This window comes from Hemiscyllium ocellatum, chromosome 8, assembly GCF_020745735.1.
Source record: "Hemiscyllium ocellatum isolate sHemOce1 chromosome 8, sHemOce1.pat.X.cur, whole genome shotgun sequence".
Lineage (NCBI taxonomy): Eukaryota > Metazoa > Chordata > Chondrichthyes > Orectolobiformes > Hemiscylliidae > Hemiscyllium > Hemiscyllium ocellatum.
The window spans coordinates 116029602-116045178 of NC_083408.1; the positions used below are offsets into that span (position 1 = coordinate 116029602).

Here is a 15577-nt window from a genome sequence, read left to right on the forward strand (position 1 = left end):
AAGCGAGGTCACAACAGCAAGAACAGAAGGAGTCCATTCCCTGATCACAATCTTGTCAGGAATGGGATCCAGGGTTACAGGGACAAGGATCAATTATTTCACCGAGATTGATAGTGTTGTCTAAGAGCTTTAGGAATGCTTAAGCAACCTTGCAATGTTGTCATAGAACTGCACCTCACTAGACAAAAAAAGCAAGGGGTGGGTGGAAACAGCTTGACAGAACCTCGATGGAGTTGTCTTCTCACAACGTAACTCTAAGATTAGAATCTTGCATATCTCAGTTTATCATGTAGTTAGCATTAATATTTAATAAATAGTGGTCTAAAGAAACTTAACCCTGAAGACAGTTCTTGACCCCTTGATTAATCTGCCTTGAACCCAAAATGGCAGATGAAGAAACCATAAGAGACAGCTTAAGCTGGTACCATGGAAACATCACCTGTGGCAACTGACTTGGCCATGGGGAAAGCAATAGGGAACCCACACCCCCGAGTAATTCAAGAAAGGTACAAGGCTTGATTGAGCATATTTCTTTTGTTTGTAGAGAATGGTTTCCTTGTGCATGAATGTGCATCAATTCTAACAAGTTCAGATGAGCCCATATAAATAGCTTGACGGATAATGATTTGCCTTTATAACTATCAGTTTTCATCACGACAATGCCTCAGCCAATCAGAATTGACTCGCCAACCAACAAGCAACAAGCCATTCAGATACAGAACCGGCTCAAAGGTAGAAGACAGAAGGCAATAGTGGAAGGTTGCTTTTCAGACTGGAGGCTTGTGACAGTGGAGTGCCACAAGGATCAGTGCTGGGTCCACTGCTTTTCGTCATTTATATAAATGATTTGGATGTAAACACAGGAGGTATGGTTAGTAAGTTTGCAGATGACACCAAAATTGGAGATGTAGTGGACAGTGAAGGTGGTTACCTCAAATGGGCCAATGGGCTGAGGAGTGGCAGATAGAGTTTAATTTAGATAAATTTGAGTTGCTGCATTTTGTAAAGGCAAATTTAAAGACAAGTCTCTACAAGAATTGTAACAGTGGGCATCCATTTGTTATATTCATCATGGGATGTGGGTGTCACTGGCTGGTCTAACATTTATTGCCCTGTCCCTAGTTGCCCCTTGAGAAGGTGGGGGTGAGCTGCCTTCTTGACCCGCTGCAGTCCATGTACAGTGGGTAGACCCACAATGTCCCTTAGGGAGGGAATTCCAGGATTTGACCCAGTGACAGATGTGATTCAGGAATGATGTTGGACCTCCATCACGTTTCAAATTTCCCTTACGACCACCCAAAGAGGAGGCTTTGACATTCGTCTGGAATGGGGATGAGGGGTGCGGGAGAGGAGGAGATATCGGAGATATCTCCCAGGATGGGAGCTATGGCCCTGATGCCTTCATAAAGATGCTGGCTCTCAGACAGGAGATTAATCCATGATTTCCTAAGTCATGGGAGCCAAAGCTCCTGAGGCAATGTTCAGGAGCAGGAACGTCTTCCAACCTTATGGCCCACAGTCCTCCCTTAACTAGCAACTAAACCAAGCTAACTGACCAGTCAGCCAGCCATCCGAGACTCTTTCACAGTTACAGCGCTTCAAGGTGGTCTGTTACCTGGGAACTGCTAAAGGCTGACTCCAGGAGGCTATGTTTATTACGACAGGCATTGGATGAGAACTTGAATAAAAATAATGCTCAAGGGTGTGGTGGAAAAATGCAGGAGATTGGCACTTGTTAAATAAACATATTTCATGGGCTGGTGCCGGCACAATGTGTCAAATAGCCTCTTTCAAAGCTGTAACAGGTTCTGGGTGACCAGTTCCTGATCTAATCTTTGGGAACAAGTACTCAACTTACCAAATCATCGGTGGTGACTGGCTCTCCTTTCTTATTGGAAGCGACCACCATCTTCCCCAGCCGTGCCCTCATGTCCTTCAAACTGTCAGTCAGGGCCAGCACCGCCATTATCTCACTTGCCACTGTGATGTCGAACTGTGCCTGAAGTGACCAGTAACACAAGGAAACTCACTGTCATGTTCTTGACTGAGAAACTGTGCCTTTCTTACTTCTCAGTTAGGTTAAAAAAACAATAATTTCATCACAATAATCCTATAAAAAGTTATATTTGGAAAATATTTATTATCAAACAAACTCTTTCTTGTTTGTGTAAAAAATGAGGTCTGCAGATGCTGGAGATCACAGCTGCAAATGCGTTGCTGGTCAAAGCACAGCAGGCCAGGCAGCATCTCAGGAATAGAGAATTCGACGTTTCGAGCATAAGCCCTTCATCAGGAATGGCTCATCTTTCTTGTTTGTGCCAGGGTTAGAGAGAGACAGCTACAGCACAGGGTTAGATACACAGTAAAGCTCCCTCTACACTTTTAAACTGAAAGTAAAGCTCCATTTACACTGAGCTGAAAATGTGTTGCTGGAAAAGTGCAGGTCAGGCAGCATCCAAGGAGCAGGAGAATCGATGTTTCGGGCATCAGCCCTTCATCAGGAATGAGGAGAGGGTGCCAGGCAGGCTAAGATAAAAGGTAGGGAGGAGGGACTTGGGGGAGGGGTGTTGGAGGTGGGATAGGTGGAAGGAGGTCAAGGTGAGGGTGATAGGCCGGAGTGGGGATGGGGGCGGAGAGGTCAGGAAGAAGATTGCAGGTTAGGAGGGCGGTGCTGAGTTCGAGGGTTGGGACTGAGACAAGGTGGAGGGAGGGGAAATGAGGAAACTGGAGAAACCTGAGTTCATCCCTTGTGGTTGGAGGGTTCCCAGGCAGAAGATGAGGCGCTCTTCCTCCAGGCGTGGTGGTTGGGTTGGTTGGTCTGGGTGTCCAACCAACCCAACCACCCCGTGGCTCAACACTTAAACTCCCCCTCCCACTCCACCAAGGACATGCAGGTCCTTGGGCTCCTCCATCGCCAGACCATAGCAACACGATGGCTGGAGGAAGAGTGCCTCATCTTCTGCCTAGGAGCCCTCCAACCACAAGGGATGAACTCTGATTTCTCCAGTTTCCTCATTTTCCCTCCCCCCACCTTATCTCAGTCCCAACCCTCGAACTCAGCACCGCCTTCCTAACCTGCAATCTTCTTCCTGACCTCTCCGCCCCCACCCCACTCCGGCCTATCACCCTCACCTTATCACCCTCACCTTAACCTCCTTCCAACAATTACATTTCCAACGCCCCTCCTCCCTACCTTTTATCTTAGCCTGCTTGGCACACTTTCCTCATTCCTGAAGAAGGGCTCATGTTGGAAACGTCGATTCTCCTGCTCCTTGGATGCTGCCTGACCTGCTGCGCTTTTCCAGCAACTCATTTTCAGCTCTGATCTCCAGCATCTGCAGTCCTCACTTTCTCCATTTACACTGACCCCATCAAACACTCCCAGAACAGGGACAGCACAGGGTTTGATACAGATTTATCATCAGTGAGTGGTCAAATTCGATGACTAGTTAACTCCAAAACTGACACGGTGAATAACCCAAGTGCAAAACTGGGATTCCTAGCCTGCATGAATTGTTTTGTGATCACTCATAAATTCATTGGGAATTCAGGAGAAAGCTTTTATCCAGACGGTGGGAAGAATGTGGAAGGGAGCAATTGAGGCAAATAGGATGCGTGCGTTTAAAGGGAAGTTAGTTAAACAGACAAGAGAAAAAGGAATAGAACATTGACAGGAGGAGGTGGAGCAGAATGGCAGGGGGTGGAGCAGGATGGCAGGGGGTGGAGCAGGATGGCAGGGGGTGGAGCAGGATGGCAGGGGGTGGAGCAGGATGGCAGGGGGTGGAGCAGAAATGCTGACCAAGGCCTGTGGGCCAAGTGGCCTGTTTCTGTGTTGTTCTGATTTGTGATGGGTCATCACCATCATGAATTGCTCCGTCTGCAATTTAACCTGACAGAAAATCTGGGCTTGGACAACACAAGAAATGAGCATGATCTCACTTCACCTGGCGTTCAGAGCAGAGAGGTCGAGGAGATCAAGGGAAGAAAATGGAAGGCTTACTGTTCTGGTATATCCCTTCTCGGTACTGGACTGGCCGATCGTTATCTTCCTCAGGAACCTGTCGTTTGTATCCATCACTTTAAAACATAAAATCTGTGTATCAGAGACACTAATGTAGTAAATGCACACATCCCAGTTCTGATCAAAAGTCATCAATCAAAAATGTGTTAGCTCTGACGCTGCCAACCCCACTGAGAGTTATTTGTGAACAAATGAATGGTTAAACATCACAGAATTAGTGACAAGGAGAAAGCAAAACTGTGGCAAAAGCAGTGGAAAAACACCCAGCCAGCCAGTGGTTTGGATAAGTTAATATCAAGTATGGAGGGACTGTTCTATGGGAGAGGTTCAGGATGGGCTTGTACTCACTGGAGTTTAGAATGAGAGGTGACCATATTTGAAACACTGAAGTTTTTTAGGGGACTAGAGAGGGAAGGTATGGAAATGTTGTCTCTCCTTGTGGGAGAGTCTAGGACCAGTGGCCATAATCTCAGAATAATGGATCGCACATTTAAGACAGAGATGAAGAGGAATTTCTTCTCTCAGAGAGTAAGGATTCTACAGAATTCTTGACTACAGGAGACTGCTGAGGCTGGGTTTTTCAAGTATCCTCAAGGCTGACACAGACAGATTTTCACTAAGGGAATGAAGGGCTAATTGGAAAAGGCAGGAATGTGAAGTCAAGGATTATCAGACCAGCCATGACCTTATTGAACAGCAGGGCAAACTCAATGGGTTGAATGGCCTACTTCGGTTCTCACTGCAGAATGACAGAACTCTGGCCAGATATTGGGATTAATTTCTAAATGTCATCTCCAACAACAACTTGCATTTATATAGTGCCTTAAACGTAATGAAGAATCCACAGGAGTTCTAAAAAAGGGTTATAAAGCAAAACATAACACCAACCCCCAATCCACCAAAGGCCTGCTCAAAGACGTGGGCTGGAGTGGCTTGAAGTAAGAATGCGGGATGGATAGGTGATTCCAGAGCTATGAGGTTGTCCCATTACCTTGCCCCTCTCTCTGTTAAAATAAGAACTGTTTGGCTTGGAGCAGGAGTCAACTGTGTATCTGAATGGACAATGGGAAAGTTACACAGACCTGGCTAAGCAATAACATCTAAGATGCATGAACATCTGATAGCGTATGGGAAATAGACAGGAGTTTATAGGAAGGAGTCCACAGTTAAAATCAGCAGGCCTTGGTGGGGTGGCTGTGATGGAAGTAAAGTGGACTCGGGGGAAGTGGGATGAAATAAAAACAAAATTGCTGGAAAATGCAGTCTACTGGAAAGGGTTTGGCAGGAGCAATGGTGTCTCAGGAAGAGGGAAAACTGTTCAAAACACAAAGTATGTTAAGTAATCACAGTCATACAACACAAAGCATATTCAGAAGCTGCACTGTAACACACGACAGGTTAAAGTGGTTCTCTACCTCGCTGCCACGTGATCGTATCAGGTTCAATATCCAGCCTCACAAAGCGATGCATTTCTTCTTCAGTCAGTGCAGTGGGCTCAGTTTTGGTAATTCCAAGTTTCTGGGAAGATAACGAGAAATTGCAGGTTAAGATCCATAATCCATGAAAAAGACCAGCTGAGTCAGGCAGACGGTGAAACAGGTTGAATGCTTCAGTTTACATGATGCCCGTTCCCAGGAGGCTGAACCTTGTTCAGTTGGATCAAGGCAAGAGGAACTTTCTGCTTTAGTAATTCTTGACTTTGTGCTCAGTCGATGAATATATACCAGGTACATATCAGGAAATCACAGGGGATACTGTGAGGAGATGGAGGTGAGGTAGAAGATCCAAAAAGCAGGGGAATCTAAGAGGAGATGGAAACATAAAATAACCTCAAGGAAAGTCAGACTTGTCACGGGGGAACTTTTTCCTTCTTTCTTTTTACCTCCACAACACTATCGCCAAATCATGGGGGAGCTTTTTTTTTCTTCTTTTAAAAATAGAGTTGGAGGGGGAAATGATGCACTCCAATCCCCCCACACTACTGCCTAACTGCGGTAGTGTTTATTTTACCCCCAGCACCTATGGTGTGTGTGTGCAGGTGTGAGACACAGTGAGGGACACAAGGTGCACAAATCTTTATTTAATTCCCACCACCTGGAAGAAAGGAAACACCCGAGTGGCCAGTGACAAGCAGTGCCCTTCACATCAAAGGGCAATGCTGTGTGGTCAAACAGTGAAGGGAAGGGCAGGGACTAAATCAAAATAGAGTTGGAGGGGGAAAAACAGCCCCTACCTGATTGGAACTTGACTCGCTGAACAATTTGTTCATGGGATGTGGGGATTGCTGGCTAGGCCCACCCCTAATTACCTAGAAGGCAGTCAAGGGTCAATCACATTGCCATGTGGTCGTTATAACATGTAGGCCAGACCAGGTAAGGAGAGAGATTTCCCTCTCGAAAGGGGATCAGTGAACCAGATGGCTTTTTTTGACAATTGATAGTGGTTACATGCCAGTTTTAATTCCAGATTTTTACTGAGTTCAGATTTTACCATCTGCCATGGTGGGATTTGGGACAGCATGGTGGCTCCGTGATGCCTCACAGTGCCAGGGACGCAGGCGACTGTCTGTGTGGAGTTTGCACATTCTCCCCGTGTCTGTGAGGGTTTCCTCTGGACGCTCTGGATTCGTCCCACAGTCCAAAGATGTACGACTTAGCTGGGTTAGCCATGGCAAATGGGGGGGTCTGGGTAGGATGTTCTTCAAAGGGTCGGTGTAGACTCAGTGGGCTGAATGGCCTGCTTCCGCACTTTAGGGATTGTATGATTCGAAACCATGTCCCCAGAACAATTGCCTGGGCTTCTGGATTACCAGCCCAGTGACACTACCACAATACCACTTGGGTAGAGGAGTGTGTGTTAATACTTTTCATTAACAAATATCTCGAGATGTGGGGCAAAGGTGGGTTGGTGAACGGAGTTTGGCCACAGATCAGCCACAATCTCAGTGAATGGCAGAAGAGCCTGTGGGGCTGAATGGACTCATCCTCGCCCTATGTTAAGACTCACACCTGCAATCTTCTGAGCTGAATCTGGCTGAACGCCCGAACTCCTTTATTGGAAGGTACCAGACGGTCGTACAGTGCCTGCAATGAAAGGAATGGGCGATGGTTAGGCCATTTCCAAATGCACCAAGACGGAAGGCGAAATCTTCAAAGGTAACGATACCTTGTCAGATTGCGTGGCCTCGTGGAACATGCGAGCGTCGATAGCAGCAGCGACCAGGTTGTTGGCAGCAGTGATGGCATGGATATCGCCCGTCAGGTGGAGATTGAACTGCAAGGAGACAAGCACCATCAGAGAACAGAGGAAGGAAGCAGGACTGAGACCAGGTCTGCTCTCCTCCTTCCCTCCCTACCCCACCATCCTCAACTCCACAGCTGCTCGGAAGCAGCGAGCATCAATATTTGGAGTGCAGGTCATGCTCCTCGGTCAGAAACGTTTCGCAGCATGTCAAGTTTAAAAAAAAACTGAATGACAAATGGACATAGGGTACGGAAAGAGTTAAAGGAAGTGCACAACTTGGGGAAAAAAAGGGATGTGGTGACATCTGGGGCATGGATAGGGTGAACATCCAAGGTCATTTTCCTCAGGTGGGAAGTCCAAAATTAGAAGGCATAGGTTTAGGGTGAGAGGGGAAAGATTTAAAAGGGACCTAAGGGGCAAATACTTCACACAGAGGGTAGTGCTGAGGAATGGCAGGTGGAGTTTAATTTAAATAAATGCAAGCTGTTGTATTTTGAGAAAGCAAATCTTAGCAGGACTACTACAGTTTAGAGTAGATTTGTATCTCAGGTTGAGGTTTTAGATGTAGGTTGGCTCGCTAAGCTGAAAGGTTCATTTCCAGACATTTTGTTACCTTACTAAGTAATATCTTCAGTGGACCCTGTGCAAAGCAATGCTGAAAATTCCTGCTTAATATTTATGTTTGGGTTTCTTTGGGTTGGTGACATCATTTCCTGTGGTGAAGTCACTTCCTGTTTACTTTCTCAGGGGGTGGTAGATGGGGTCTAACTTGATGTGTTTGTTGATAGAGTTCTGGTTGGAATGCCATGCTTCTAGGAATTCTTGTGCATGTCTTTGTTTGGCTTGTCCTAGGAGGGATGTGTTGTCCCAGTCGAAGTGGTGTCCTTCCTCGTCTGAATGTGAGGATACTAGAGAGAGAGGGTCATGTCATTTTGTGGCTAGTTGGTGTTCATGTATCCTGGTGGCTAGTTTTCTGCCTGTCTGTCCAATGTAGTGTTTGTTACAGTCCTTGCACAGTACTTTGTAAATGACGTTAGTTTTGCTCATTGTCAATAGGGTCTTTCAAGTTCATTAGCTGCTGTTTTAGTGTGTTGGTGGGTTTGTGGGCTACCATGATGCAAAGGGGTCGGAGTAGTCTGGCAGTCACTTCCGAGATATCTTTGATATAGGGGAGAGTGGCTAGGGTTTCTGGACGTGTTTTGTCTGCTTGTTTGGGTTTGTTGCTGAGAAATCGGCGGACTGTGTTCACTGGGTACCCATTGGTTTTGAATACACAGTATAGGTGATTTTTCTCTGCTCTGCATAGTTCCTCTGTGCTGCAGTGTGTGTTGGCTTGTTGAAATAATGCTCTGATGCAGCTTTGTTTGTGGATTAGATTTTCTACAGTGTGGAAACAGGCCCTTCAGCCCAACAACTTCACACCGCCCCTCCGAAGAGAAACCCACCCGAACCCATTCCTCTACCCTATCTTTACCTCTGACTAACGCACCTAACACTACGGGCAATTTAGCATGGCCAATTCACCTGACCTGCCCATCTTTGGATTGTGGGAGGAAACCGGAGCACCCGGAGGAAACCCACGCAGACACGGGGAGAATGTGCAAACTCCACAGATAGGCGGGAATTGAACCCAGGACCCTGGTGCTGTGAGGCAGCAGTGTTAACCACTGAGCCACCATGTCACCCGATGTTGGGATGATTGCTTCCTGCAGCACAGGAACTAGGCAGAGGAAAATCACCTATACTGTGTATTCAAAAAGAATGGGTACCCAATGAACACAGTCTGCCGATTTCTCAGCAACAAACCGAAGCAAGCAGAAAAAACACGTCCAGAAACCCTAGCCACTCTCCCCTATATCAAAGACATCTCAGAAATGACTGCCAGACTACTCCGACCCCTTTGCATCATGGTAGCCCACAAACCCACCAACACACTAAAACAGCAGCTAATGCACTTAAAAGATTATATACTGACACCAGCAAAACTAATGTCATTTACAAAATACCGTGCAAGGACTGTACCAAACACTACATTGGACAAACAGGCAGTAAACTACCCACCAGGAGACATGAACATCAACTAGCCACAAAAAGACATGACCCTCTCTCTCTAGTATCCTCACATACGGATGAGGAAGGGAGTCCCTCCTCCCTACCTTTTATCTCAGCCTGCTTGGCTCTCTCTCTCTTATTCCTGATGAAGGGCTTATGCTCGAAACGTCGAATTCTCTATTCCTGAGATGCTGCCTAACCTGCTGTGCTTTGACCAGCAACACATTTGCAGGATGAGGAAGGACACCACTTTGACTCAGACAGCACATCCATCCTAGGACGAGCCAAACAGAGACACGCACAAGAATTCCTGGAAACATGGCATTCCAACTGGAACTCTATCAACAAACACATCAAGTTAGACCCCATCTACCACCCCCTGAGAAAAGGAACAGGAAGTGACTTCACCACAGGAAATGACATTACCAACCCAAAGAAACCCAAACATATAAATAGAAAGCAGGAAATTTCAGCATTGCTTTGCATGGGGTCCACTGAAGATGTTACCTAGAATGGTAGCGGAACGTCTTGAAATGAACCTTTCAGCTCAGCAAGCAAACCTACACTCAGGAATTATACACTTAATGGTAAGCTCATTCATAATGTCAGGAAGTATGGGATACAGGGAGATTTGACTATCTGGATTCAAAATTGGCTGGCTGACAGAAGGCAGAGAGTGGTTGTAGCTGGAAAGTATTCTGCCTGGAGGACAGTGTTGAGTGGGGTCCTACAGGGCTCTGTATTTGGGCCTCTGCTTTGTAGTTTTTATAAATGACTTGGATGAGGAGGTGGAGGGGTGGGTTATTAAATTTGCAGATGACACAAAAGGTTGAAGGTGTCGTCGATAGTATCGAGGGCTACTGCAGGCTGCAACGCAACATAGACAGGATGCAGAGGTGGGCTGAGAAATGGCAGGTGGAGTTCAACCTGGATAAATGTGAAGTGACGCATTTTGGAAGGTCGAACTCGAATGCTGAATATAGGATTAAAGACAGGATTCTTGGCAGTGTGGAGGAACAGAGGGATCTGGGTGTGCAAGTACATAGATCCCTCAAAGATGCCACCCAAGTGGATAGGGTTGTTAAGAAAGCATATGTTGTTTTGGCTTTTATTAACAGGGGGATCGAGTTTAAGAGCCACGAGGTTTTGCTGCAGCTCTACAAGTCCCTGGTGAGATCACACTTGGAATATTGTGTCCAGTTCTGGTTGCCCTATTATAGGAAAGATGTGGAGGCTTTGGAGAGGGTGCAAAGAAGGTTTACCAGGATGCTACCTGGACTGGAGGACTTGCCTTATGAAGAGAGTTTAATAAGCTCGGACTTTTCTCTCTGGAGAGAAGGAGGAAGAGACCTGATCGAGATGTACAAGATAATGAGAGGAATATATAGAGTCAATAGCCAGAGACTTTTCCCCAGGGCAGGATTGACTGGCACGAGGAGTCATAGTTTGAAGATAATAGGAGGAAGGTATAAAGGAGACGTCAGAGGTAGGTTCTTTACGCAGAGGGTTGTGAATGCATGGAATGCTTTACGAAATGAGGTGGTGGAAGCGAAGTCATTGGGGACATTTAAGTGACTGCTGGACATGCACATGGATAGCAGTGAGTTGAGGGGTGTGTAGGTTAAGTTACTATATTTTACATTAGGATTAGGTTTCAGCACAACATCGTGGGCCTAAGGGCCTGTTCTGTGCTGCACTTTTCAATGTTCTATAAGGTCCTAGGTAGTGTTAAGAGAGTGGTGCTGAAAAAGCACAACAGGTCAGGCAGCATCCGAGGAGCAGGAAAATCGACGTTCCGGGCAAAAGCACTTCATCAGGAATGAGGCTGGGTGCCTTGGGGGTGGAGAGATACATGGGGGCGGGGGTATGGTTTGGGGCTGGGAAGAAGGTAGCTGAGAGTGCAATCGATGGATGGAGGTGATCGGTCAGAGGAGAGGGTGGAGCGGATAGGTGGGAAGCAAGGTGGATAGGTGGGACAGGTCATGACGATGGTGCTGAGCTGGAAGGTTGGAACAAGGGTAAGGTGTGGGGAGAGGGGAAATGTAGAAACTGGTGAAGTCCACATTGATGCCCTGGGGTTGAAATGTTCCGAGGCGGAAGACGAGGCGTTCTTCCTCCAGGCGTCGGCTGGTGAGGGAGTGGCGATAGAGGAGGCCCAGGACCTGCATGTCCTTGGTGGAATGGGAGGGGGAGTTGAAATGTTCAGCCTCAGGGTGGTGGGGTTGATTGGTGCGGGTGTCCCGGAGATGTTCCCTAAAGCGCTCTGCGGTTAGGAGTCCTGTCTCCCCAATGTAAAGGAGACTGCATCAGGAGCAACAAACACAGTAAATGACATTGCTGGAAGTGCAGGTGAAACTTTGATGGATGTGGAAGGCTCCTTTGGGGCCTTGGACGGAAGTGAGGGGAGAGGTGTGGACACAGGCTTTGCAATTCCTGCGGTGGCAGGGGAAGGTTCCAGGAGGGGGGTGGGTTGTTAGGGGGCTTGGACCTGACACTCCTAGGGAGTGTTGCTGAACAAAGAGACCTTGGAGTGCAGGTTCATAGCTCCTTGAAAGTAGAGTTGCAGGTAGATAGGATAGTGAAGAAGGTGTTTGGTATGCTTTCCTTTATTGGTCAGAGTATTGAGTACAGGAGTTGGGAGGTCATGTTGCGGCTGTACAGGACATTGGTTAGGCCACTGTTGGAATATTGCTGCAATTCTGGTCTCCTTCCTATCGGAAAGATGTTGTGAAACTTGAAAGGGTTCAGAAAGATTTACAAGGATGTTGCCAGGGTTGGAGGATTTGAGCTACAGGGAGAGGCTGAACAGGCTGGTGCTGTTTCCCTGGAGCGTTGGAGGCTGAGAGGTGACTGTATAGAGGTTTATAAAACCTGAGGGGCATGGATAGGGTAAATAGACAAAGTCTTTTCCCTGGGGTGGGGGAGTCCAGAACTAGAGGGCATAGGTTTACGGGGAGAGGGGAAAGATATAAAAGAGACCTAAGGGGCGACTTTTTCACACAGAGGGTGATACGTGCATGGAACGAGCTGCCAGAGGAAGTGATGGAGGCTGGTACAGTTACAACATTTACAAGGCATCTAGATGGGTATATGAATAGGAAGGGTTTGGAGGGATATTGGCCAGTTGCTGGCAGGTGGGACTCGATTGAGTTGGGATAACTGGTTGGCATAGATGAGTTGGACCGAAGGGTTTACTTTCATGCTAGACATCTCTATGAAAGGTTAAAACAGGGAGTCTGACAGAAAAGGGACAATATCTGAGGAGAAAGTTCAGTGACCAGGATGAAGAATGTCAGGTGACTCCACAAAGAGGAAGATCAGGAAAAACGATTTTGAGGTCAGTTCAGGATAGGCACCAGTAAGAGGCCTGGGATTACAGCACAACTTTCTATTAGCTACAAGAGACTTGTAGTTCACCCTCACCCTATCGAAATACAGAGAATACAAGAGGAGTAACTTTCCCCGTTAGCAAAAGCACACCCCTGGACTTATTTCTGAAATGAAAATGTCATTGCTATCTGATGGGCTCTGAACTGGAGGGAGGAAGGAGTGAAATACGAGTTACACCACACACAGAGATAGTTACAAATAAAATTACAGGAACCAGATGTTTGGCTGCAATTATACAGAGCCTTGGTGGGACTTGGTCTGCACTTTTGGTCTCCTTCTTCAAGGAAGGATTAACCCGGGGAGTCCAGAACCAGGGGATCATACTCTAATTAAATGGGGGAGACCATTTCGGACTGAGATAAGGAAAAATATCTTCATCCAGAGAGTGGGGAACCTGTGAAATTCTCTGCCACTGAACGTGGTTGTGACCAGAACAGAAGGAGTGAGGTGTAGTCCTTACACCGAAAGAGATCAAAGGGTATGGGGAGAAAGCGGGAAAATTTTTTTCAGGGATGATCAGCCACGATCATATTGAATGACAGAGCAGGTTCAAAGGGCCGAATGGCCTTCCCCAGCTCCTGTTTTCTATGTTTTTATTGGTCTAAATTTCAAAAAATATACAAAACATTTATACTGTTCAAAAGACAGCTCTGTCACCAAGCATACATCAGGACAATTGCAAGAATGCCAAATTTCAAACAGTCACAACAATTTTAAACTATTTAGTAAAAATCTAAAGTATTTTATTCTATATATTTTTCTCATTTAAAACAAAAACTGAATGAGGAGTTTGAGAGTTCTAGCTTCAAGGCTACAAGAGAAGGCAAGTTGGGAGTCAGTGTGACAGCGGGGTAATATGTTACCTCTTCCATTGGGATAACCTGGGAATATCCACCACCTGCTGCTCCACCTGGAACAGATAAAATGCAACCAAGAGCTTTTATAATAGCGTTGAAGCCCCGAGGTGATCATAAACAAGCATACGATTTGTATTTACAGCTTTTAGTTTAACATGCTTGTAGTTCCATGTTCTCAAATCTGGCAGTTTCAGGATTCAGCTGTGCTGGATTTCTGAACAAAGATTGGAGTGAACCACATCATCCAAATTGGAATATATTAATCCACTGAATAAGGAACATGAAAAAAACTAATGGATACCATTGCAGGATGTGTTAGCTACATTGCCATGTTGCTGCTAGTAATAATTCAAGTCTCATTAGCTGAATTTAATGCTTCATCCATTGCTCCCGACTTTCCCATATCAGTGCAGCCTGTGATAGGTTTTTTTGGATAATATCAGGTTTTGGGTCACTGGGTTTGAGACAGCGTCCCTGTATATGAACCATAAGAAGTAGATGCAGAATTCAGCAGAGCCTGCTCCATACTCAACAATGTCATATTAACACAGGAGTCAAAGTTCATCGAGTTAAATGAGAGTGTGGAGTTAAGGCCACAGTTAAATCAGCTGTGATCATACTGAATGGTACAGCAAACTTAAGGGGCTGATTGGCCTACACCTGCTCTTAATTCATATGTCCCTACAATCTAACAACCCATCCATGAACACTCTACTATTCCGCACGAGATTCACACCATCAGTCCTCTCAGTATATAAAAATCTATTGATCTGTCTTCAGAACAATGAGTTTTTTAATTTATTCACAGGATGAGGGTGTTGCTGTCTAGGTCAGTATTTATGGCCCATCCCTAATTGCCCAGAGGGCAGTTAAGAGTCAACCCCATTGCTGTGGGTCTGGAGTCACGTGTAGGACAGACTGGGTAAGAATGACGGTTTCCTTCCCTCAAGGACATCAGTGAACAGACGAGTTTTTCTGACGAACGACAATGGATTCATGGTCATCATTAGACTCTTAATTCCAGATATTTACTGAATTCAAATTTCACCATTCAAATTTGGCTGGATTTGAACCTGTGTCCCCAGAATGTTCCCTGGGTTCCTGGGTTAACTGGCTGGCTATAATACCACGAGACCATCAACTCCCCAATCATGGAACATCCACAGCTCTCCGGGGTACAACATTTTAAAGATTCACAATCCTCAACGTAAAGACATTTCTACTCATCTCAGCCCTGAATGGTTATCCTTGTTTACTAGATAACCATGGTTTTATAAACCGGTTATCCTTGTTAGGTACAGGATAACCATGATTTTATTAAACCGGTTATTCTTGTTAGGTACAGGATAACCATGATTTTATTAAAAGTTGTGTTTCAATTAATGGAAACAGGATGCCTATAATCACAAGAATGCATCAAAGGTAGCCACGCTAATCCACGCAGAATGGAAGGAAAGTATTCTTTAAACAGGTTCATTTTCATTTAAAAGACATTTGGGTAGCTACATGAATAAGAAGGGTTGAGGGGGATGCGGACTACATGCAGGTGAATGGGTTTAGTTTAGTTTAGTTGGCATGGACGAGCAGGGCTGAAAGATCTGTTTCTGCGCCATGTGAAACAGTGACTTAAACTTTATGACATGTAGCAATCCATCTTGGCCATTAGCTGATTAATGGTGGAATCTGGCCAGGATTCCACCAACAATGGTCTGTGCCTGGAAGCATCCAGGGTTTGATCCTTATGCAGTGCTGTCCTTCCCAGTACTGTTCCTGATACTCTCTGGTGTTGTATTCTTGTACAGTTTCTCAGCGCATTCATACTGAAGAGCCAGTCCAAAATCGAATGGAGGTTGAAGAGTTTCCAGTGAAGAAACTCTGCTGGGTACAACCTGTCACCAGACTCCTGGACCAAATCCTCTACTTGGAATTGGATAATGAGGACGATGAAAACCCCTTACAGATATCCTTGAAGCCTCCCTGAAACAATTACCGATTCATGGGAATCCCTGGGCAG

General features: G+C 45.9%; 1 protein-coding gene across 1 annotated transcript in view; it reads right to left on the reverse strand.

Moving 5' to 3' along the window:
- Positions 1–15577, reverse strand: part of mthfd1b (methylenetetrahydrofolate dehydrogenase (NADP+ dependent) 1b) — a 104082-nt gene that overhangs the window by 33959 nt on the left and 54546 nt on the right. The window contains exons 13-18 of the mRNA XM_060829507.1: positions 13570–13616; positions 7187–7294; positions 7030–7104; positions 5437–5539; positions 4001–4077; positions 1859–1999 (exon numbers count right to left, since the gene is read on the reverse strand). Coding sequence (XP_060685490.1) covers positions 1859–1999; positions 4001–4077; positions 5437–5539; positions 7030–7104; positions 7187–7294; positions 13570–13616 — 551 coding nt within the window. The remainder of the gene's footprint in view (positions 1–1858; positions 2000–4000; positions 4078–5436; positions 5540–7029; positions 7105–7186; positions 7295–13569; positions 13617–15577) is intronic.